This window comes from Diaporthe amygdali, assembly GCF_026229845.1.
Source record: "Diaporthe amygdali strain CAA958 chromosome Unknown NODE_40_length_369474_cov_65_526704, whole genome shotgun sequence".
NCBI lineage: Eukaryota > Fungi > Ascomycota > Sordariomycetes > Diaporthales > Diaporthaceae > Diaporthe > Diaporthe amygdali.
In genome coordinates this window covers 60872-82727 of record NW_026517060.1, presented here as the reverse complement: position 1 = coordinate 82727, position 21856 = coordinate 60872, and the positions used below count along the sequence as shown (strand labels likewise).

The 21856-nt window shown below is 52.4% G+C and overlaps 5 protein-coding genes across 5 annotated transcripts; 1 reads left to right on the top strand and 4 right to left on the bottom strand.

Moving 5' to 3' along the window:
* Positions 1-5231: 5231 nt before the first annotated feature.
* On the bottom strand, positions 5232-6562 carry J7T55_007175 (uncharacterized protein; the record flags this gene model as incomplete). The annotated part of the gene is made up of 4 exons (XM_053133878.1): positions 5232-5289; positions 5364-5857; positions 6075-6183; positions 6249-6562. 4 exons carry the CDS (start codon positions 6560-6562, stop codon positions 5232-5234), a joined length of 975 nt encoding a protein of 324 aa, XP_052988220.1.
* A 753-nt stretch (positions 6563-7315) lies between these two features.
* On the bottom strand, positions 7316-7842 carry J7T55_007174 (uncharacterized protein; the record flags this gene model as incomplete). Its single annotated transcript, XM_053133876.1, has 2 exons — positions 7316-7477; positions 7546-7842. 2 exons carry the CDS (start codon positions 7840-7842, stop codon positions 7316-7318), a joined length of 459 nt encoding a protein of 152 aa, XP_052988219.1.
* Positions 7843-8810: 968 nt separating this feature from the next.
* Positions 8811-9425, top strand: J7T55_007173 (uncharacterized protein; the record flags this gene model as incomplete). The annotated part of the gene is made up of 2 exons (XM_053133875.1): positions 8811-9306; positions 9358-9425. The coding sequence occupies 2 exons, from the start codon at positions 8811-8813 to the stop codon at positions 9423-9425; spliced, it is 564 nt and encodes a 187-aa protein (XP_052988218.1).
* Positions 9426-10231: 806 nt separating this feature from the next.
* On the bottom strand, positions 10232-10612 carry J7T55_007172 (uncharacterized protein; the record flags this gene model as incomplete). Its single annotated transcript, XM_053133874.1, has 1 exon — positions 10232-10612. One exon carries the CDS (start codon positions 10610-10612, stop codon positions 10232-10234), a length of 381 nt encoding a protein of 126 aa, XP_052988217.1.
* Positions 10613-18956: 8344 nt separating this feature from the next.
* J7T55_007171 (uncharacterized protein) lies at positions 18957-19440 on the bottom strand (the record flags this gene model as incomplete). Its single annotated transcript, XM_053133873.1, has 2 exons — positions 18957-19131; positions 19187-19440. 2 exons carry the CDS (start codon positions 19438-19440, stop codon positions 18957-18959), a joined length of 429 nt encoding a protein of 142 aa, XP_052988216.1.
* Between the last annotated feature and the right edge of the window lie 2416 nt (positions 19441-21856).

The following is a 21856-nucleotide window of genomic DNA, read 5'->3' as shown; positions in this document are numbered from 1 at the left end:
CCAGGAGCAGTAGCACCGCCGCAGCGAGCAGCAACGCCTCTAGCACTCGCGTGGACGCAGCATCTTGCACCACGCGCCGTCGTCCTGTGCCATCCGTCACTGTGGCTTCGTAGGTGTAACGCGCGCCATTTTGACCCGAGGCCATATTTCCGCTGACGAGAATCGCCTCGGTGGCGCTGACGTTGCCGGGTGGTGCGCGGTTGCTGTTGAGGGCTTGCGCCGCTAGGATGCCGTGCTGGAAGCGCAGGGCGGCGGCGACGTCGGCGTCGTGGGCTGGATCGCCTAGCATCGACAGAGGCAACGCCCACCGCGACGTCGTCAGCAGTGCAAAGGAATTGCTGAAAATCTCGGTGCTTGCGAGGCTGGGGATGTGGTAGTATAATGAGGATGACCTGTTTGAGGACACGGTTGAGTTGCGCACCGTGTCCTCGAGGGGTCTGGGCGGGCGTTGTGGGTCGATCACGAGCTCCGCGCCGGCGAATTCGACGTCCACGTCGACGACCTTGAAGGTCTCGTTGCAGCTGATGGCTGCAATGTGCTGGACTTGGGGATTAGCTTCGTAGTCAAGTCGCCCCCATGTGTAGAAATAGTCGCTGCAGGATGTGACCGTTGCATCAAGGTCACTCCCTATGCCGAAGTACGATGCATTGGACCTTGTGTTGATGAAGACATTGTACTTTGCAAACTCCGCCTCGGGCGCCAAATTGCACGTTTCACCCTCGACGATTATCCCAAGAGGATTATGGTATATGTCACTATACGGGTCTATGAGGGTAAGATTGGTGCGAATACTGGACGAATCGTACATGCGGCACGTTAAGTTGGTCCTTACAGCTGGTACCCGCGTATTGATTGATAGCGATGATGTATTTGATATCGAGTCGTCGGGCGTCGATGGTACAGGTAGCATTTGCGGGAAAACCAGGTCCTCGTAAGTGAACTTCGGGTACGTCAAGTTGCCCTCGAGGATTAGTGATGAAATTACACCGCTTTGCGAAAAGTCACCATTGTCGATAGAGTCGTTCGCGAAGAAGTTCTGCATCTCAAGTGCGATGGAGCTGGTTTCCGGGAGTGAGGTTGCCTGGAAGAGTGAACTGGAGAAAATGGTGAAGAATGATGCAACAAGCAGCGTGGTCGTCGTTGCTAAGGCCCCAAAGCTACGAAGTCCGGCTTCTTTGTACATTGCCCAGGGGGTGGACATGTCCAAAAGTTCCAAATTCATGAAGACGTCTATGGTGACAACGTTGTTGAGGATAATGTACGGTGCTAAAGACCGTATATTAAAGTCCATTGAGGATATTATCAACACGAGGCCTTCGAGCAGAAGAGCGGGCATGGTGGTCCACAAGTAGTGGATGTATGTGTCGTTCCCAACATCTCCAAGGCCGTCCTTGCTCTTGGACTCGTGCAGAGTGACCTCCAAGGCGGCAACGACGGCGAAAAGGACCACACATAAAATTAGCCGTGTCCAAGGATGAAGCAGTCTAGGATGGGAATGAGATGATCGGCTCTGTTGGAAAGGCTGAGTTTCTTTGTCCGCATCGATGTCAGCAGTGTTCTGTATGGCGAACTGCGGCGGCCTGGAAAATGTGGTGTGAACGAAGCCGGATTGAAAAGTCATCGATTCCAATGCCCGAGACAGAGCCTTCGAGTCGGCATCTCCCGCATCACGCAGCATGATCAAGAGTTCTGGGCTGTGTGAAACAAGGGCAGAAACACCAGAAAGGGCATTGGGGCTGCATGGCAGTATCCCATGCTTTGGAGCCATCAGGACTGTCATCAGTGTGAATAAGAGACAAACAGCAGCGAGTCCAGCCATCCACTGGCCGGACCAGCTCCGTACCATCAGTCGATTTCTCAAGACAAGGGCCGAGCCAGTTGTGTTGATTGGCCCGGTTTGCATCAAAGATTGCCTCGCGATTATAGCTCCAAATTGTCGGTAATAAGCCTGTGCCATTCCCTCAAGCAAATTTGGGTTGTAGAGTGAGGACGTGTTCGCGCCAGCTGGGAGTTGTCCATCAAGGAGAATTCGAGTGTATGGATCCACGTCAATAGTTTCATCTCCAAGCTTGAAGGATTCTCGCCAGCTGCTGCCGCTGATGTCGCTGTCGAACGATTCGTAGTGTGCTCTCATGATACTCCATGGAGTGATGTGGTCGAGCGTGCGATTTGGAGTAGTAGATGGGCGAGATAGCGCCACGGTTTGCGTTTCGGTGCCATTCTTGACGAGGTCGACTTTGCTGATGTCGTAGGCCGGCTTGCAGAGCAGTTGGATGGAATTGAGCAGCCTTCCACGGGTTTGGCTTCCGGAACAGCGACGAGTACAGTTTGAACTGACCGTATCGTCGGTGAACCACTCGATCTGACCAAACCAGACTAACACACGTTTCCCCTCGTCGTCGGTAGTTCCGTCGCACTGTACTTCGGAGAATTGACCAAACAGGGGTGAATAAGGGAGCTCGTCCTCGTCGGCGTCGTTAGGCCCACGGATCTCTACCCCAGCGATCTCACAGTTGGGAGCGGTGATGGTGAGGTTCGTCATGCCGATTCTATTGTAAAAGCCTGCTTGCCTCGCCTCATTCAGTTCCAAGCTAGCGAGCTCGCACACCAGGGAATTTGTAAGCCCGTCAAGTGTAACTTGGATCTGAGCCGTGGTGGGGAGACCGCTCTCGACTGTTTGAAATGCAAAGTCTTCGGAGATGCCGGGTGGGTAGTCCACGGTATCATTCAACAGGCCTTCCATGAAGTATCTTGGCAATGTTCCGGCACTTTTGAGAGATGTATCGTCATCCAGGAAATTGTTCTGCAAGACCATCGGAATTGCCTTTTCGTCTACCGTGGTTAGGGATAGGGTGACGAGGCCGGTAGACAGTATGATCATTATCTTGAGCAGAATCGAGACTGCAGTAGCAGCCGACACCATGAAATCTCCGTTTCTAAGTGATCGGTATAACGCAAATGGTTGAAACTGGGACACGTAGTCAAGTAGCAACGACTTGTAGGCTGCAGCGGGCTGTTTCGATATGCGTTGCCATGGTGCAATTAGTTTGCTTTGGTACTCGACTCTGCTGAAAAGGGCCGCAATCGCCGTCAGCAACGCTGTTGGTCCATAGGTCCAGAGATAGTGGTCCCCAGGTACACCGGACGCAATACCATTGTTCCGGTTTGACACTAGGATCAGGATCTCCAGCGTTACTACCATGAGCGCAAAAACCATACAAAATGCACCGAGAATCCGGGTCCGAAGGTAGACAGGTCGCCATGTCATTCTAGGTACGCCGGAGCTTGATGTTGCGACCTGAGGAAGGGCTTTGTCTCTTTGTAAAAATTCGAAATCCAGGCTCGGGCTGTTCTTCTCATGGTGGAGTGGTGATCGGCCGGGTTCTCTCGAGTCAGATTTAAGCAATGGCACAGAGTGACTCTGCCAATCCATCTTCGCTTGTTGCGGCCCAGCCGCCATATCGGTCAAATGAAGTTATAAGTCCAGACCGTCATTGAAACGAGCCATACATCGGTTGGTTGCTGATGCTGAATTGGCCAAGATGGCACGCATATACATGAGGAGGTGCAAGATTTCAGCGACCCCCTTAGGCAGAGATATAAATATGCTGAGGCGGAAACAAGCTGCAGCCTGGATGCATCTGGACTGCCAGCGGGCAGAAGTTCGGGGGGCTATGTAACCGAAGGATTCACGCTAGGCAAGCTCCGCTATGCTTGTAAGGCGGCGATTCGTCTGATGAGCGCGGCATAGGTCAGTCAGAAAACTCTTCTTCTACATGATAATCATGTTTACCAGTTTTCTACTGGAACTGCTGGTCCTTGGATTCGAATTTGCGGATGTGAGCCGAAAGGGCTGCCCCGGTGTCTTTAGTTGCATGATAGTAAGGGACAGCCACTTGTACGTGGTTCTTCCGGCAAGTTCGGGCACCGAAGGATGTTTTGAGCCGGGGTGTCTTTTTTCTAATGTAAGAAAAAGCAAAAAGGAAGTGATAGCATGAGCCAAACCTTGAATTTAGACAACAATAATAAAGTATACCTCCCCGTTATAATTCACATTAGAGCACAGGTGTGCTGCTCCACAAGCTCACGAATGTTGGAACATGAGTCGAGAGGGACAGCACCAGAAGCTCTCGTGGTAGCCAGCCACATGACAGCAATGTTCAGTATCGCACTACAACTCTGAAGGACACTCGCTACATGATCAATGAACAAGAACAAAGGCAAAGAGGAGTACTCCCAGCGGTACACAGCCTAGAGCTTGACAATGCATTCATGGAAGGGAGGACGTGGAGGATGAGAAACTTACAAATTATAAAGCACAGAGCATCAGAACCAAATGTGGCGTGTAATATTAGTCACGATATTGAGTTTTGTACAGCCAATGTCCTTAGAAAAGTGATTAGATATAAATATTACAACAGCCATAGCCCCTTCCTAGTCAAACGTAAAGAAGATAGAGACGCAGCTTTATTATTCAACAAAATGAGTCAACCTAAGAGTCTCGTTCCCTTTTTTGTTAAGCACTTTGAGTTTTTTGACTTGCAGCGGTGGATGGGGGCTTGATATAATGTTCTTTTGTTTCTCTTTTCGATAAGCTTGTTGGCTTGGCAAGTCCCTACATTTCTCTGCTCTATCGAGTCCCCCTTTGTCTTTTACCTGCTGGTTTCTTAATATCGAGTATTGCGAAAGCTCTTCACTCACTTCCTCCAGAGTTATGGCTCTGACTCTGTATCAATGCTCTCCTTTGAAATTACAATCCAACAACTTGATCAAGGAGCTCTCATTCTTCAATGGTCTCTTTCATGCCTTGTTCCACCTCGGCTGCTGAGTGCAGTTTGATATTCGATTGTAGACTTCAACAAATCAAAGCAAAATGCTAAAGACATGGAACGTTGAAAACATAATCAATCTTGAGAGTATGTTTGTTGCCATAAATAGTGGCTCTAGCAAGGGCAGGTCTAGATTACTGTCCAACGATGGACGTATAATAGTGTGTAGGGAGAGCTGCATTTCTGAGCACAGCCTTGTGAAACTTGACACGGCTAATGTACTCATGATCAGTTGACCCATCCGTGTTGAGAATGCCGTTTGAAAATCACGAAAATTTTGGAAGATTGTGGAAAAGCATACGCATAGTGGGTCTTCGATTGTGTAACTACCCTTCCTCCCGCCCTGCTTATCCAGAGGCAGGACAACAGCGACTTTCTTGAAAAATCTTTTATTGATTAAGTTTAGCCCTGCGTCAGTGGTATCGGTTTCCGAAGCTTTCCCTTGTATCGTCGCTTTTCTCTATACGATTTTGGTCAATCCCAATCTTCATCCGGTGCGCCACGTACACGAGAATGGTAAATGAATTATCTCACCCACTTCCCTGATGTTGCCAGTGCACAGGGGCAATGTGAGTTCCTTCTGCAAGCCCGGCTGCCTCTACCCCTAGCCTTTTCACGATTGGATCCTGACTCCCTTGGCCGTGCAGCCTATGCAAAGACTCTCCTCCCAAGTTTTCCAGTCCGACATCTCCTGAACCAAAGTGTTGTTCTCGGTCTCGCTGGCTGGGCGAATCTGCCAGTCTCGACCACCAGCTCTTCTTCCCCGAGTCAGCCGATCCACGGCCAGCGTTGACAAACGTGTGGCTTCGGTATGTCCTGCGCTCACGCCGCGACTCTAGGCTCTTGATTAGGCGGTTCAATATGACGAATTCGACTTTCAGTTTGATGCCGTAAACGCATGGCTTGAACGCTCCTTGCAGGTAAAATAAACTGGCGTATTGTATGCCAAGGAGGGCAATATCGAGCACAATAATGAGGATATTAATATAAATGAGTTGATATAGCAGGGGCCTCTTGTCTATTGCAGCCTGTGAGGAGGAAGAATGCATGGGACTTTGGAGGAGAGTAGTGTCGCGAAGGAACTTGCGTGTTTGCCAGATATACAAAATGCTCAAGGAGGTTTCCTGGACAAAAAAAACTGTTGTCTGAAGGCGATCCCAAATAGTGTTGACATGGAAAAGGTTCGGATTTATGTTGGTGGCTTGCTAAACGGGTAAATCTGTCAGCACTTGTGACAATCAAGACTTGAGAGAGGAGGTGACTTGCAGCAAGGATGCCCATGATAATGGTTGGCACCGAGAAGATGATAGAGTCAAATACCAAGACGGCCATGACCCACCGGAGCCAAGTGTCCCTATGCCTTGATGAACTTGTCAGACACCACCCATGGCATTGGGCTTAAGGTCGAGGAGGGCTCACATGATCAAATGGAGACGCGAGTAAAGGACCCAGCTCTGTGGCACCACCATGATCAGCCAGGTGAGATATATCATGGTGATCGATCCTTTCAAGTCCGTCCACACGCCAAAGTCGGCTAGTATGATGAACAGTGACTGCAGGATGACCCCCCACGAACATAGTGCGCACGACCAAAAGTACAGCCCGCGCCTCCTCTTGAAACGCATGAAGAGAGAGATGTTGATTTCAACCCCGATATAGCATGAGATGCCCGCGAATGCGGACATCGTCATTGCCATAGGGAGGTCTTTTTTGATGTCAGGAATGTCGCCCATGGTTTCTGGTTGGATGAAGAAGCAAGGTGAGAGCTAGAGCACAGCCCACCGAGAATCTCATGTGTATAACTGAATACTCCAGTGTGTGGGTGTCTCGGATATCCGACTTTTTCGAACTTCCCTGGGCGTCTCAAAAGTAGCTCTCTAGTCTATTTGAGAACTAGAGCCAATGGTAACACGACATTTTCAGCTCGTGGGTGAAGGGCAGCTTACGGACATACCTGGTGCAAATGGACGTAGCATCAAGAAGCGCGCTTTGCTTTGAAGGAAGAGAGCGATGCTACATAGAATAGATGCAAAACCCAGTATTTTGATCTTTGCAGTGCCGCGCTTTGTAATGCCATACCTGGTAGGCCATCAAGTATGCTTGGGAGCTCTGAGTACAGAATTCAGGGCGCCAAGGACTAATCGCGTAGAATTCAAAAGAGACGGTGTGGCGTGTGGTCTTCCAAGAGGTCGCACATGCAGCATTAACGCAGCAGCCATCTCTCCGAGCTATGCCCACCATCCCAAGAACAAGCGAGATAAGCGTGGAAGCAGAATGAGGCATGGCTTTCGACAGAAGAGAAATGATCTGCTTCAACATGGGTAATTTGTAATTCGCAGTGCATTTTCCTAGGGCCTGTTCTGGAAACGATGCTTACACCCCGTTCTTCTACGCGCCGGCAACCCGCAGCCAAGAACCGTCAGCCCCGAATCCGTGTTATTTCCTGCATGTGCCGTGTTGGTGCTGACGCTCAAAATCCTGTCACATCAGGAGCTGGCCGCTCCGCGGGGCTCCCACCCCTCCTTGGCCATCTCGAAGGATTCCATTGTAAACGCCGGCGATACAGTGCACCCCACCAACGTCCACTCCCCTAGGCTGACCGCGTGCTGCCACTCCCCCACCTCAACAACAACTTGAGGTCTCTGACCCTGCTCATTGTTAGCATGGAATTATTAGTAATTAAAGGACAATTCTCTACGAAAGGATGCTCACTCACGTTCCAGAGATCGTTGCCCAACACCACGTCCCTCACCGGCTTCCCATCGTCCCAGGACAGCGAAAGCTGCAGTGGCGCGCCGGCGTAATAGTGCCAGACCTCAGTAGCGTCTAGCACACGATGCCAGTGCGAGAGGCCAGTCTCGCCCTCAAGAAGGTAGTAGATACAGGTGCCATATGACCGCCTGTCGGACGAGAGGTGGGCATCTCGGAATGACTCAACGAAATAGCCCTTCTCCGGGTGCGGGGCCAGGTTCAAGGCAGCTATGACCTCTTTTGCGGAGCGCGTGTTCGCCATGTTAGATTTGCTTCTTGCGATTTGAGGCTGAAAAAGTAATGGGGAAAAGCATGAAGGGTGAGATTCCTTCCCGCGGTGCAGAGACTCTAAGAATCAGCTTTGAATCGTCCTGGGTGAAGCAACCACCGATCGACAGCCCGATGGGGTCTGCATCACTGCGTAAAGTTTTCGGAAGCCACGGCTGATATTTGTGACATGTCGCTACTGGTTCGGTTGAGACGCGGGCTTACGGCGCTGTATGGTACGGTGCGACCTGAGGAAATCTCACCGTCGTACCGGAGCTGCTTCACGGGGCATTATGCATTTGATGCCAGGCCCAGAGGGTCTTCCATGTTATACAAGGTCGTGGGCGAATGCAAGATGCATCTTGATTCTTGTGCTTTACATAAGTCTTATCATTAGCTTCGATTTTCGAGAAAGTTTCACATAGCTTCTATCTGCCATGTTCTTCTGCTTCTAGAAGTACAGAGAGGCATGCTAAGACTCCTTTCTATGGTATGGCTGAGACAGTGAGGCTTGAGCATCTGCTTGGCGGGCCAATATGGACTATGATCAAGGGAGAATCCTTCGAAATGTTGATTTTTAGGAATCAATTGCTGGACTTGGATCGTCGTTTTCACACCATCCATCAGCCTCTGGCTTAGACAGGGGTTATTGCAGGGGGCCTTTTGTAGTCCCGTCATATTCCCCAGCCTCACCGGCAGCTACAAAAGCTGCCTGCCCACGTGCATCGTCGCCAGTTTTGAACCCGAGAACAGCCAAACAGGGACCATAACGTCGCGGATCGCCTCTACTTTCGCACAACACAACAAGCGAGTTCGACAATCCTCCCCGCTTGTTCCACACCTCGCCATCGACTGAGCCACGTCCAAGAGCAGGTTTGTCATCAGGCCTTTTCCCCGCGATAGCTTCAGGACATGGAGAACATCGTGTTGACAACTATCCAGAAAACATTGCCCGTCAGCATCATGGCTTCAATGCGTTACTCCCTCGTCTTGTTCGGCCTTCTTGCGCTCATAGGCTTGCCCCATGCCGTGCTCGGCAGGCCGGACCCCGCAAGCCCACGGACCTACCGGCCACCGTCCATCAACAAGCGCACGGCGCAGGAGGTCATTGAGAAACTAAACCTCATCCCCAACGAGGAGAAGGGCTACTACATCCAGAGCTTCGAGGACCCCTATCGTATCCCCTGCCTGAACCGCTCCGCCAGCACGGCTATCTACTACCTCCTCGAGGGCAGCGATGGAGATTCCATTTATCATCGCGTGGACGCTGTTGAGGTGTGGCACTACTACGCTGGCGCGCCCTTGGTCTTGTCCCTGTCTTTTGATGACGGCCAGCCCCTGAGGAGGACGACGCTTGGGCCGGATATCTTCGACGACCAGATCCCCCAGGTGGCGATCCAAAAGAGCGAGTGGCAGTCGGCGAGGAGCCTTGGCGACTGGACACTCGTCGGGACAACAGGTAGCCATTTCCTTCTCCCCTTTGTGACCATCTAGCTGAACTTACAAACAGTTGCTCCTGGGTTCATCCCGAGTGGAGTTGAGCTTGCCGATCCTGGTTGGACTCCAGATGCGTCGTGAGGAGCTGATGAGGCATGGGAAATTTACAGTCCTGGTTGATTTACGGTAGCTGTAAAGATGAAATTGGTAATGCGAGAACCACGCGGCTGTATTGGCCATATCCATACACTTCGATCACACCGCCTCGCCTACTGTATGAGGATGGTGCACTGCTCCAGGTAAACCAATTTTTCAACTAAAAAAAAGCCCCGCGAATACTTGTTACGGCATGTTATCTGTATTGTCAAAGGAAGCCACCAGAATTATACATGCCGATCGCTCCTTACTATTCAAAGATCAGCCAAGGTTATTTGATAAGCCGTAAGATGTTGGAGAAAGCCAGCTTCACCATTAAGAATTGGTGCAATAAAGGAGGAGGATGAGTTGTCCGAGCTATTTGATCAGGAATTTGTGTAGAACCCGCGTCAAGACGATTCAACCGTTAAATAACATCATCAATAAATTAAGAAATTTTTCATCTTCTAAGACATTATTGATGAAAAGCCATTCCGCGTTATAGAGTGCGATAAGTTTTTGGTTACCTATATGTATGGCGTTCTTTATGATGGATCATTGGCTTGCGGATGTCAAAGAACCCATGTAACTGCTACTCGTTAGTCGGTGGACAACCCAGGTCCTATTGACTGTAGTGCATTGTTTTTGACAGAACACGTAGAGCACATATAATTTAGATTAAAGTTATAGATCCAATAGCTATCAGGCAGTCTTAATACATGAAGACCAAGGTAGTGCCCTAGTCCTGTGTCAATCCCACTCTTGGTCACCGTCCGCATCGTATCCTCACACCACCTAGCAGCTACTTGCGACTAATGTCGGCAAGTCATGGCACCGTATTGGTTCTTTGTCGCCTCCCAGAATGCAGCTTCCATCATGCCATCGTTGCACAAGATATTGGTCCAGAAGTTCGCGACCAGGCCGTCTTCGTTGTTGCCATATGTGGTGTTGGTCCATGGTCCACATGAATTGGGCGTATAGACAGTGCAATGAACAAATTGCTTGAGACCTCCCCAGAACTTATGACATATATCTCCGATATCTTGAGGCGGCACTGGCGCGATGTAGACTTTCCAATTGAATCCAAGCAATTCGTCGCGCCGCCAGCAGACTGGTTCGGCAGTAACTGTGCCAATGATGCTGGCAAAGAGGAGCATTGAGGCATTCAATACTAGTAGGGCCGGGAACTTCATAGTGGATGATAATGTGATGATATACTCAAAGCAAACGGATTCAGGACTGGGCTTGTCTGTTGGGAGGTAGAATGGTGGCCGATGTGCTGGGCGAGGCGTTATCGTACGGCTTTGGAGCGTGATGTCATGAGAAAGATCGTTTATCAATTGAAGGAATTGGACTTAAATATCTATATCTGCTACCTAGAAAAGATTAGCACTCGTGCAAGTGTGCTTTATCCTCGTCCTGGGCCAAGTTTGAGCGGTGGTAGCCGAGCAAGTGGACGATGGTCTGCGGCGGGCCCCAGACCGCTTTCGCGCTATAGACTATAGGTTAGGCACTGCTGGTAGACTATACGAACTTGGTTGGAACCAGATGTCTCATTGGGTCTCTTTCAGGAAGACACAAGCAAGCAAGAATACCAGTAGGAGTCATCGAACGCCTTGGGCTAGAAGAATCCAAATACTAACTAGCAACAAGCTAGGATACACACTCGACTGCGTTACAGACAAATATTGAGTAGCATTCCACTATAGCTAGGTATGGTCATCAATCGCGTGAGAGGTTAGTAGCTAGCCTCACAACTCGTGTTATCTATTTTCCTCTAGTGTCAACATGGTCATTTAAATAGCGAGTATAAATAGGAGGGTTCTCTTCCTCGTGTGCTGACAAAGTTCAAGTCCTTTACTCTTTTCAAACTCGCAATTGTGGCGCGACCGTACACGTCCAGATGGACTGTGAGGCTGTGTTTATATAGAAGCCTGCAGATAATTTTTGTCGTGATTGGGTATACCTCGTCCACCTTTCTCCGAGTAAAAGGCTGTTTGTTCTAGTATTGAAAGCTTCCATGTGTCCTCATTCAAATCTCACATTGGAATAAAATGTGAGAAAATTGAGAGCTGTTGCCGTTGAGGGGACGTATAACGTGGAGTTGATGATGGACCAATGGAGCGGTGGCGCTCAGGATATGTCTGCCTGGCTCATCATAAATTCCAGTCCACTGAAGTCATCTAGGCTGAAATTCCATCGAAACTGTACCAGTCTGTTGAAGAATTCACCAGCCGTTTCGTCTTATCTTAAATGATAAATCTCTGGGTTGTACACCGGATGCTTGCATCGCGCATACATTTTCAAAAGATCTCTCAGAGCGCCGTAAACGGCCTCGGTGCTTGAAATTGATGACTTCAGCCAGAGCTTTTTCACATTCGCTGCACCTCTTTGAAGACGCAATTGAACTTAACAAAGTGTATGGCTTCTGGTTCTCAAGCCTCGTAGCCTGAAAGCATCAGCCTTGAGGCCTTTCCTGGTGGCCGTTTCAGGGGTCCCAAGTTTCGACCCAACCCTGATTTTCAGTTCTGAACGCGCACCAGGCTGCCATGATCGGCCATAGCTACACTCAAATCGACGTGTGTTTGCTCTTCTATATGTATCCCTCGATACTGTCTTACCAACGTCAAACTGTTGTTCTGTCAGAACAGGGCTGAGATTCACTTCAATGAAATGCCATAGCCTTCCTTGCAGTCTACAGGTCGTCTGTCCAACTTGAAAAGCGGATCATTTTCTTTTGGTATTTTTCCCCCAACGACAATCTGAGCCTATCCATGTGTTCAATCACATTTTGTTTATTCTGATGACCTTGACTTTGGAGACTGTGAGTCTAACTAAGACTGATTGATTGCCTGTTGCATCCACGTAGACATTGTATGTTCTCTACCGCCGCTTAGTCATGACTGTTTGTTTCTCAGCTACTACTAGTCACCTCTTCTTAGAAGGGCATCACTGCTATAGAGGCTAAGCATGGTTAAGAACATGATTTTCAGCCGCGACATAGATGTCTAGGTGGTTCCATTCGATGTCGACATGGCGACCACAGAGAACGGAGCCATAACGGAGGCAACAAAACGGCGCGCAGCATGAGCTTGAAGCCTCCAGACATGTCGAGGAAACATGCATATAAGCAGAGTTACCTCAGGAATGTCACACAAGATTGGAGGGGGTGATAGTGTGCCAGATCTGAAGAGCCACATAGCGTTGGCATGCCCACGGCGTTAGTGGGCCGTGCTTCCACCTTCATCTGATGGGTACGACAGCATGACATCAGGTAGGACGAGCTATGAAATTAACGGGTCGACGCGGCGTTGTCTCTCTGTCAAACATGCTCAAGGTCGGGGGAGGGGTTACTGTGGAATTGGTCGACACGACAACGACGGCGAGAACGAGCGCAGCATCCGAATGGATTAATTCAGATGGATCTCGAGACTCAGGGGGCTGCAACGACGCACCACCCAAGACACCTCTGGGGGAGGGGAATGTCACTGTACTGCATGCTGCCTCGCATTGCAGAGCTCCGCAGCAGAGGAATAAGGTATGATGATGGATACCGGAATTAGCATCCGACTGCATGTCTTGGGGTGGCTGTGGGACTCTTTGTGAGCTGTGCAGCTGGCTACTGCCATGCAGCGTCTTGCTGGCCATCTCGCTTGGCTTCTTTGGGGCGGCGGAGAACCACCCCGGCCAAGATGATTTGGTGCAGTGGAAAGCTGCTCTGCATACAGCGCTATGCCGTTTCCCAAGCAGCTCAAGGACAGCTACATGCATGCTGAGAGGAAGTATGCACCTAGGGCTCATTTTGTCTGCCCGCAGCAAGCAACACAGTATGCAGCAATAATCAATTGGCGGGAGAACTTCAGACCGAGGCCGGGCGGCTGCACATGTGGGCGGCCTCGGCGTATCGCCGGGAGAGGGGGTCGAAAGGTCAACGATGTGAATCCCCTCACTTTTCTTGAGAGCCTCGTGGCTTCCGAGTGGTTCACGTGGAAACTGACCTCAAACGGTTACTAATCAATCCGGGGTTGGAAATCGACGATTTCGTGCAAATCGGTTCGAACCGAATGCTCGGAAATCTGCGGAGCATCTGTGATTTGCATTACAACACGTGGAGGGCGGAGAGTTTCTTCCGCCGCCTGTCGATCATCGATCGGTCCTTTGACTGTGCTCTTGGCGTGGAAATCGCCAGAAGAAATCCCACCGTGCTCGCCAACCCACCGCCTCGCGATGAGGGCATCTCCAGCCGCCGCCGTCGAGGTCTAGACCGTTCGGCGCCTTGACAAGCCAGGGGGCTCCATCCAACGTGTGCAACAAGTCGAGCCTCGGCCAGCGTCGCAGCCCTGGTCTGCAGCCAAACGACGAACAAAGCAGACCATAGACCGCTTCTGATCACCCTCGCACTATGACGGCGCCTGTCTCTCACCCGCCCGCTAGCAGAGGCCACCGCACTATCACCCTGCCGGTCACCATGACGGACCCTGCGTCATTAGCATCACGCCCCGATCGACGCCATTGCAAGCAGGTAGGGTCTCGACGATTGGACCCTGATTGCTGAGGACTGAAGTTGTCGTGTCCAGAGCTGTCAGTGACGTCCATAAGCCGGGGGGCTGTTCATCAGAGAAGGTGTTCTTGTCGTCCGGCTCTCGAATTAGCAGCACGTATAGATGCATCACCATCGTGGCTTTGATGTTGATCCGTCCGTATTGATGGCGGTGGTGTGAAAGTGTGAGCCACCATCCCATCTGCGTTGAGACGTGCCAACCTGAATGAAGCTCGGAGCTTTGGAGCTTGGACAGAAACGCACACACGCATGCATCAATGGGGCCCCCAAGCTGCCAAAGATAGAAGATTCTTCCACCCTCTTGGGTATTTCTTGCTTGCGCAGCCACCAAAAGGGTCTAGAAACTTGGCAGAAGACGGCCTCTCTCTGCTTACGTATGGCCCCAGGCCATGGGCGTCTCATCTGGTTTCCCCCCCGGGAGAGGCTTGAAGCCATCGCGGTGCCACAGGCACTAGCTCGCTGCACAATGAGGTCAGGGCCCTCCAGTGTTGCTGTCAAATTGCCTGTCAGGAATGGAGCGGGTGTTGCCGCGCTAGGGTCTAGCGTCCCAGTCCTTCGTCGCGACTGGGGATTGCCTCATTTTGTTCCTTGGCCCGGTCGTCGCCGCCTGTGTCCAGACCGGTCTGACGGGAATGGTGTCGTCCTGGTATCCAGGCGACGATGCCTTCACCGCGACGATGGAGGTCAATAAGGTTTGACGATCAGAGCTGATCGCTTCTCCCGGCCCAATGACTGGCCCATACCAGACGTTGAATGCAGATTTTGAACCAGATCTCGCCGACCAGAATGATGCCCAAGCTGTCGTGCATGCCGTTGGTCTCACGCGGGTCGTGAAGCCCATCCCATCTGCCGGCGCCGTCGTGCTGCTGTGCGACTGACCGCCGGGAAACAGAAAGTGCAACAAATGACCAAAGAGGCGCTACTAACGAGACATGCCACCCACACACGGCGCTAGGTTCTGGGACCCTTGGGGTCCCCCAGACTATGATGTCGTCGTGCACCGATTCGACTCAGAGACGTGCAGCAGCGTGATCTTGGGGTTACGACCTTGGAACAAGATCCAAATCAGGGGCGCCCGCCCAGCCCGCCTGTGCCAGGTAGGTGTTCGAAACGGGAGGGGGCCTTGGGTGGTACGGTACAACTTCCAAGTTATTGATGCAGAAATGTGCACCGCAGCTGTGCAGGTGTGTGTGTGCACGCTGGCAGCCGGCTGTGTTTGGCGTCAATCAATCAATCCGACCACGATCGCCTCGCCAGATTGCATAACGGCAGGGCAAGACTGTCGTGTGCCTTGTTTGGGAATGAAGGGGGGGGGGGTACTGTACGCGACATCTCGGACTTAGACAGAGGGTCTGGATTCTAGACTCTCCAGCCTGGGATCCGCCCAGCAAACCTTTTTCTGGGCAGGTTATGACTTTCTGAGTGGCGAGCAAGTCATATGGCACAAGATTCGGATTTGGGCCGGAGCAGACTACATGTATAATCTCGTGCCTCTCGGCGCGAATAAAGATCGCGAGCACGCGAAGATATCAGCTGTGTTATCTGTTCTCCGGGACAGCCGGGAGCACGGCGACAGACGCCGGACGATAGAACGGACCTCTGTGTTTCCGCTGCGGCCGGAGGGGGCTGGGGAGAAAAGCAAGTGGGCAGTTGGAATCCGTCCTCTCGCATAGGCCTGGCCAGCATTATGCACCACACTGACCACGACACTGCAAAACCAAGAATTGGAGCTGTCGCAACTTGGCCTTTTGAGTAATGCCGGTGCAGACACGAAGGGCAAGGGGCCACAGCTGCTCGTATCAATATTGTACTGTCTGGATGACTGTGCGGTTTGAAGATGGGGCTCAAGCTGCAAGCCATGGCGCATGCACATAGACCGTTGCAGGTCATTCACGTCCCATTGCCCCCGCGAGACAGGTTTCGGCCGACCCTCGTCGTCGTCGGCATCGTGACTGACTGGGAAAACAAAACAACTCAAAGGATCTGGACCAGCCCATTAGCAGGGAGGCCTGGGGAGGCTGAACTCTGAGCGTCGCATCCTGATCCCAATCCAACCTTTTTCCTTTTCCCTTCTTTGCCCATGCCCCGCCGCCTCCAGGGCTTGTTCTCTCTCTCTGAATGGCTCCCATCGCCCTCGCTCCCCACTGTGGGCACACCCGAAGCATGATCACCGGACGGACGGGTCTAGACCATCGTCGCTCGGCCTGCAGGGCTGGACTTCCTGTCCGGGGCCCTCGCTCGATGGAGTTTTTTCCCCTTCTCGGTGCTTCTTGGACGACAGGTGCACTAGCGGGCGTGGGAAACGGCAGATCACACACACGCAAACACGTACGCACCAAGAAGAAACTTGGCGCAAAGAGAGCAGCTCACCGGGGTATTGTTCGCCATCTGCCGGAGCAGCTTCTGGGGTAAGGTGAGGTGGTCGTGGCGGCGTGCGTGATCCCTCAGTCTCGCATTCACTTCATGGACATCGGCGTTCATCCAGCCATCCCAGCAGGCAGACATACATACATACATACAGAGAGACAGGGTCGCCCTTCGCCGCTGGTGGTGTTTCCCTTACCCCGGCCCAGCCCACTGGTTCGTTCGTCCGTCACCCGGTGATTCGGATAGGCGATCAACCCCTCGGGCGATCACTACGACAGCACCGCCAACCATGTAAGCCTCCCTGATCGCACTAATATTCCCTCGATCATGAGGCTGCAGCGGCGAGTGCCCTGATCTTCGCGTGTTGGTTCCGTGGTGCGAGATAACAGCGCAGACATGCAATCAAGAGCAACTCAAGCCAGGGCAAAGTGTGAATGCGAGAACGAGAAAGAGAACATTTTCCCCGAACAAACCGCGGCGTATGTTCCCCCGTCAAGCCATCAAGCCATTCAAGCCACCGGTTGCCCGACAGGCCCACCGTGCAACTCTCTCGCCTCACACATGCATTTCTGCAGTGCAGGCGGGCCTGACGCGGTCACGGCATGAGTTACACAATAGAATTTTTTTGTTGTATTTGTTGTTGTTGGGCAACCGTGGCATCTTTCGCGGACGCACACAGATCCTAGCATTCCCCACGCGCCAGCCGATTTGTCTAAGACAAGGGTCAGAGATAGGGCAACGAGGGCAGGTAAGAGGTTGAGACAAAGGGTTCCATTCGCCTGTCGGGGGATGAAAAAGGAAAGACATAAGGGTTCCATCCCGAACTGGGTCTTGGCGGCCCGCCTCAGGTACTGCTACAGCCCTGCCGTGCTTCTTCGCGTATACAGAGGGAGAAAGTCATAGAATTTGTCGGGCAATTTGAGAGACATCAGGGCGTCCAATTGTCTTAGATCTTCCAAGGCTTGAGTCCCGATGCCGCCCGAGGGGACGCACCCTCGATTGCAACTGTCATGTGTCTGCAACGGCTACTACGGATGTTCGGGAGACATGGTTTAAAGTTACATCAAGATTTTTGGAATTGCTCAAGGTGATTTGAAATGTGTCTTTTTGATTTTGTTGCCTGGGCAATTCGTGTTTCTATGCCGTTTCTTTTCTCCTCGTGTACTCCATATGCTATGACCGTAGGGTAAATGAGAAACGCCGTGCGACAAGTGACATGAAGTCAGTCCGAAACCCGGAAACGCTTATGTGAAGAGGGGAGGGAGTTTGTATTCAAGCTTTGTCCTCCGCTCCCATGCAAAATGCAAAACGCCTTGCTCGCTACAAGAGTCAGGGTCCTGATCAAGTTTTCCTCCGCGAGAGTCTGTCGCTCTCCGTAACGCATTGAGGGGGGTATTCGCGCGCAAAGACAACAAAACATCCTCGTTCAAGAAGTAGAGCGAAGAATAGAAAAAGATCAAAATACAAGACCCGCTGTAATTATGATGTTCCTCCCCTCAATTGAGATCCAGCCCGATAACTTGAGTCTGTGAGAGTGTGGCAGGTGATGAAAGTGTGAATGGCCCCGCTAGAATGTCGATGAATCCCACCCGCATCTGCCAGCTCGGGAGGTGGGGGATCAAGATTGGTGAAGGTAATGCAGGCCAAGAAGGAGGTTCCTCGACCCGTACCCGACTTCGTAAAAACCGAAGGTTGCTTTTGATCCGAGTCGGGGTGAGCCAGGGTAAGTCAGATACCGTTCCAAACCTGGCGAAAAAAATGGAAGTGACGCTGGTATGATGTGAGGAGTCGACGGGTTTTGACGCTCCAGAGTGGGATAATGCCAGATTCAAGATGCAGGGCGTGCTGATCACTTCTGGGCGTGGAGACCTCGCGACTCAGCCTGCTTGGGTGGGTATGAGTCGGGGCTGTTTTGCCATTGGATGATTGCTTTGTCGTTATCGAATGTGACTTGATGCAACCAGTTCTTGACGCAGTAAGTCGTGCAGATGAGATGAGCGGTCGCGTTTTCCAGAAGAACTCAATCACCTGGTGCATGACAGCCAGGCGGTGGCTGCGGATATTCTTCGTGTCGCAGCAATGCAGCGAAAAAGTTGGTCGGATGGCGGGGCTGACACTGCCTGAGATAGTCGCCAGCTGGTTGACGATCCTTATTGGACCTCAGTGGCCTCCTGTGCTGGAAGCCACTCTGTCCTATCATGATTGAGGATCACACAACAAAGGCGTCAAACTCTCCGGGGGTGGCGACCTCGTCAACTCATCTCGGTACGCTTCCGTCTCGTGGTTGGCGTGGCTAGGTTTGGTGTGGTTGTGGTCCGTGGACATGGGGTAAATCTTGCCCTGTCCTTCGGCAGATCCACGATCGACTAGGCGAACCTTATCCGCAGGCTCCCTCCTCACAACCGAGGTTTGCGGGCGCATGCATGTCGGCAAACAAGCACCGCAGAACGCCGATCAGAATCTGTATTCTGATGTAGCGTGCGTGGCGGCCTCATGGCTGAAATGCTCCTTCGAGATAATGCTCACGGGGCCACGATCGTCTTTGGGGCATTGGCCTTAGCGAGCTCACCAGTGAATCCTTCAACTCCACACGCACGGGCCTGATGGCTTCAGCGGAGGGGTCGTTGACCAGGTATGGAGTGGGGCACCAAGATGGCGGAGGGTGGTCCTGTCAGAGCTGAAGCTGGAGGCTCAAGATGCTCCCCAGCGTTCATGGTCGTGTTGTGCTGGTGCAGCATGTCGATTGGGTTGAGTAGTGGCGGCAGTGTTGGCGGCAGCGCAGTGCTTAATATTCTTTCGTTCCCTCGCTCACTTTCCGTACCCTGTCATTCTCGCGCACCTGTCGCAGTAGTAGATGCCAGTCCCCACTCGAATCATGCCGTACATGCTGGCATCATCCGTTGTTGTCATCTCCACGCTGCGCGCGCAGCGGAGACAGCGGATGATCTCGATTGAGGCGACGGGACGCTCCATGCTGGCTCGTAGGGAGCTTGCTGAGACATCAGAGTCTGAGGATGAGAAGGACCCATACGAAGACGCTGATGAGGAGCTGTCGTAGTGCTTCTTGGAGGGTCGTACGGAGGAAACCATCATTGCGGCTGTGGATGTCAAATAGGCCCTCTGCCTGTTGGGTCTGTTCGGGTGTTGACAGCTATGGCTGTGTAGTTGTTAGGTCGGTGCGAGGTGTGAGTGTTGAGACGATCGTCTGAAGATGCAGTTGCTTTGTTGTAAAGTTTGTCCTTGTTCGTGTTGTGTTTGGGTTTTCGTTGATATGGACGTGGAAGGGTGGGAGGGCCAAGTGATAAATGGTCAAAGAAGGAAGGGGGCCGAGGGAGGGTCTTATGGATCGAGCATTCTGGTGTGTATCCGGGCTCAGGATTAGAACATGGGAGATCGGCACAGCAAGAACTACAATGGGTGTGTGAGCAGGGGACGCCAGCTACGTACCTTTTCGACGCCGGTCCAGACACTAGCTTGGCGATACGTACCCATCTGCTGCTCGCCAGGGCGACGAGGGGCTGTGCCAGGGTTCTCCTGGCAGTGTGCAGTGAGACAGTCGCATCCCAGACACATGGACGGGTGGATCGGTAGGCTTTACATAGATGCAATTATCCGATTCTTCCTCTTACCAGGGGGTCTATCTCTGGGCGGCCGGGGTCCTCTCTGCTTAATTCCGTGTGCCTGAGCTGGAACTGTGCAAGGACAAAGAGGATTTCTCGATCCCTCTGGTAGGGCGGGCAGTGCTTCGCTTCCTGCGTCCTGCGTATCGCGTACCGCGTATCTGTATCGACCCCAGCTGCCAGAAGGGGGGTCGTCGTCGTCTGGCCCAAACGGACCACCATAAAACGGATATTGCAGGTGGACCCCGTTCTTGGTCCAGCCCGTTCATTCCCACAGTTTCAGGAACATTCAGTACCGTAACTGTAGACACCAGTTCCTCACACAAAGTGCTTTTGTGAAGGATGATGCTTGTCAGCCTCTTCACAGCACTCTGGTACTGTCCATGCCTGGTAGCTCTGTGCAGTGCAATTTAGCCGCAGCAGAGATCAGTTGAATAGTAATTATGGGCCACGGTTCATCACGGCCGCGTAACCGTCGAAAAACATCCCACAAGTTTCACGTTTCGAGAAGAGACTGCGTGTCCGTGACGACTTTGCTGTGAGAGTATGTGGCCGCAGACAAGGTTGCGCTGTGTTGGGTGCAGCGAGGAACTTTCCACCATTGGATGTTCCGGGCTGAGCACATAACTCCGAGACTTGGCCCCGAGGTCGTGCCAATGTGCCGAGACAGCCTAACGTCTTGTAAGCTGACAGACAGCCCCTCTCCAGCGGTCTTTCGAATCACCCCGTGCGCAGCGATGGTGCTGTGTAGTCACTGCCCAGCGTTGCAGCCTGGGCCTGGTCAGCTGGTCTGAGGTGCAATCCCAGCGTCTGTCTCCTACTTCTCCTACTGGGGTATGGGTGTGTGTTGCAATGCCAGCAGCGCTGTGTCCGAAAGCGAAAAAATTTTGGGCCACTCTATTTGACGCTGGTGCCTCTCCCCATCCGGCCCATGCAATCTGAGGTGATGCTGTAGTAACACGCCGAGTCTTCTCCCTTTCCCCGTTGAAATTGCGGCCGTGCTCCGGGGAAGTCTGTCGTGTGCTTCCTACATAGTGTTCCCCTTATGCCGAATCTGCGGGTGACAGCGGAGGTCACGGCTTGATCTCGCTGTCAGGGGGGCCAAACGGGCCAGCCGGGGAGCGCTCGTTATTGTAGGGGCTGGTATGTGATGGCCTGATGGTGGGCAAAGTCCACAGTAATGCGTGAGGTGACTGAGCAGCCCGTCCAGGCTAGGAGAGTAAAACGGTGGGGAAACCGGAGAAAGCCAGCTAAGCGACAAGGGCAAGGCGAGAGTCCAGACTTTGATCCGCACCCAATCTTAGATCCGCGGCCCCTTTTTGGGCTGCACGTTCTGCACGTCGCTGGGTCCAGAGGGCTCAACCGTGGAGAAGCTGGTCCTCAAACGGTCCACAGCGTGATGGCCTGGACTGGTGAGTTCTGGCGAGTCCTAGCAGTCAGGTCCATTCAATAGAGTCTGGGTCTTCGTTCAACGGAGTCCGCTACCGTCTGGGCACTCAGGCCTCAGCTCGGCGACTCCTCACATGCATACGAGGATGCGCCGTACATAGTACATATGGCTGGCTGCCCTTGTTGCGAGACTGTGTACATTGTCTCGGCTGGCTGCTGCTCTGGCCTCAATGCAGGCGCCATCAGAGTGCCCAACCTTTTCACTTCTCAGCGGTTGGGTCTGCAGGTCGGTGGGAAGGTGGAGGGGGCTCTGGGCAGCCAGTAACAACACCGTTTCGAGCGGCCCGTTGGACCTCGATATCAAGATGCAATAGATACCATGAGCGGTTGGAACCGTTCTCGCCACCCGCCCTCCTCGATTCATCGAGATCTCAGCCTCACACCAATCCAGTCACGGCACGTAAGCCACGTTTGGGAGCAACGCGTCGCTGAGCCAACGA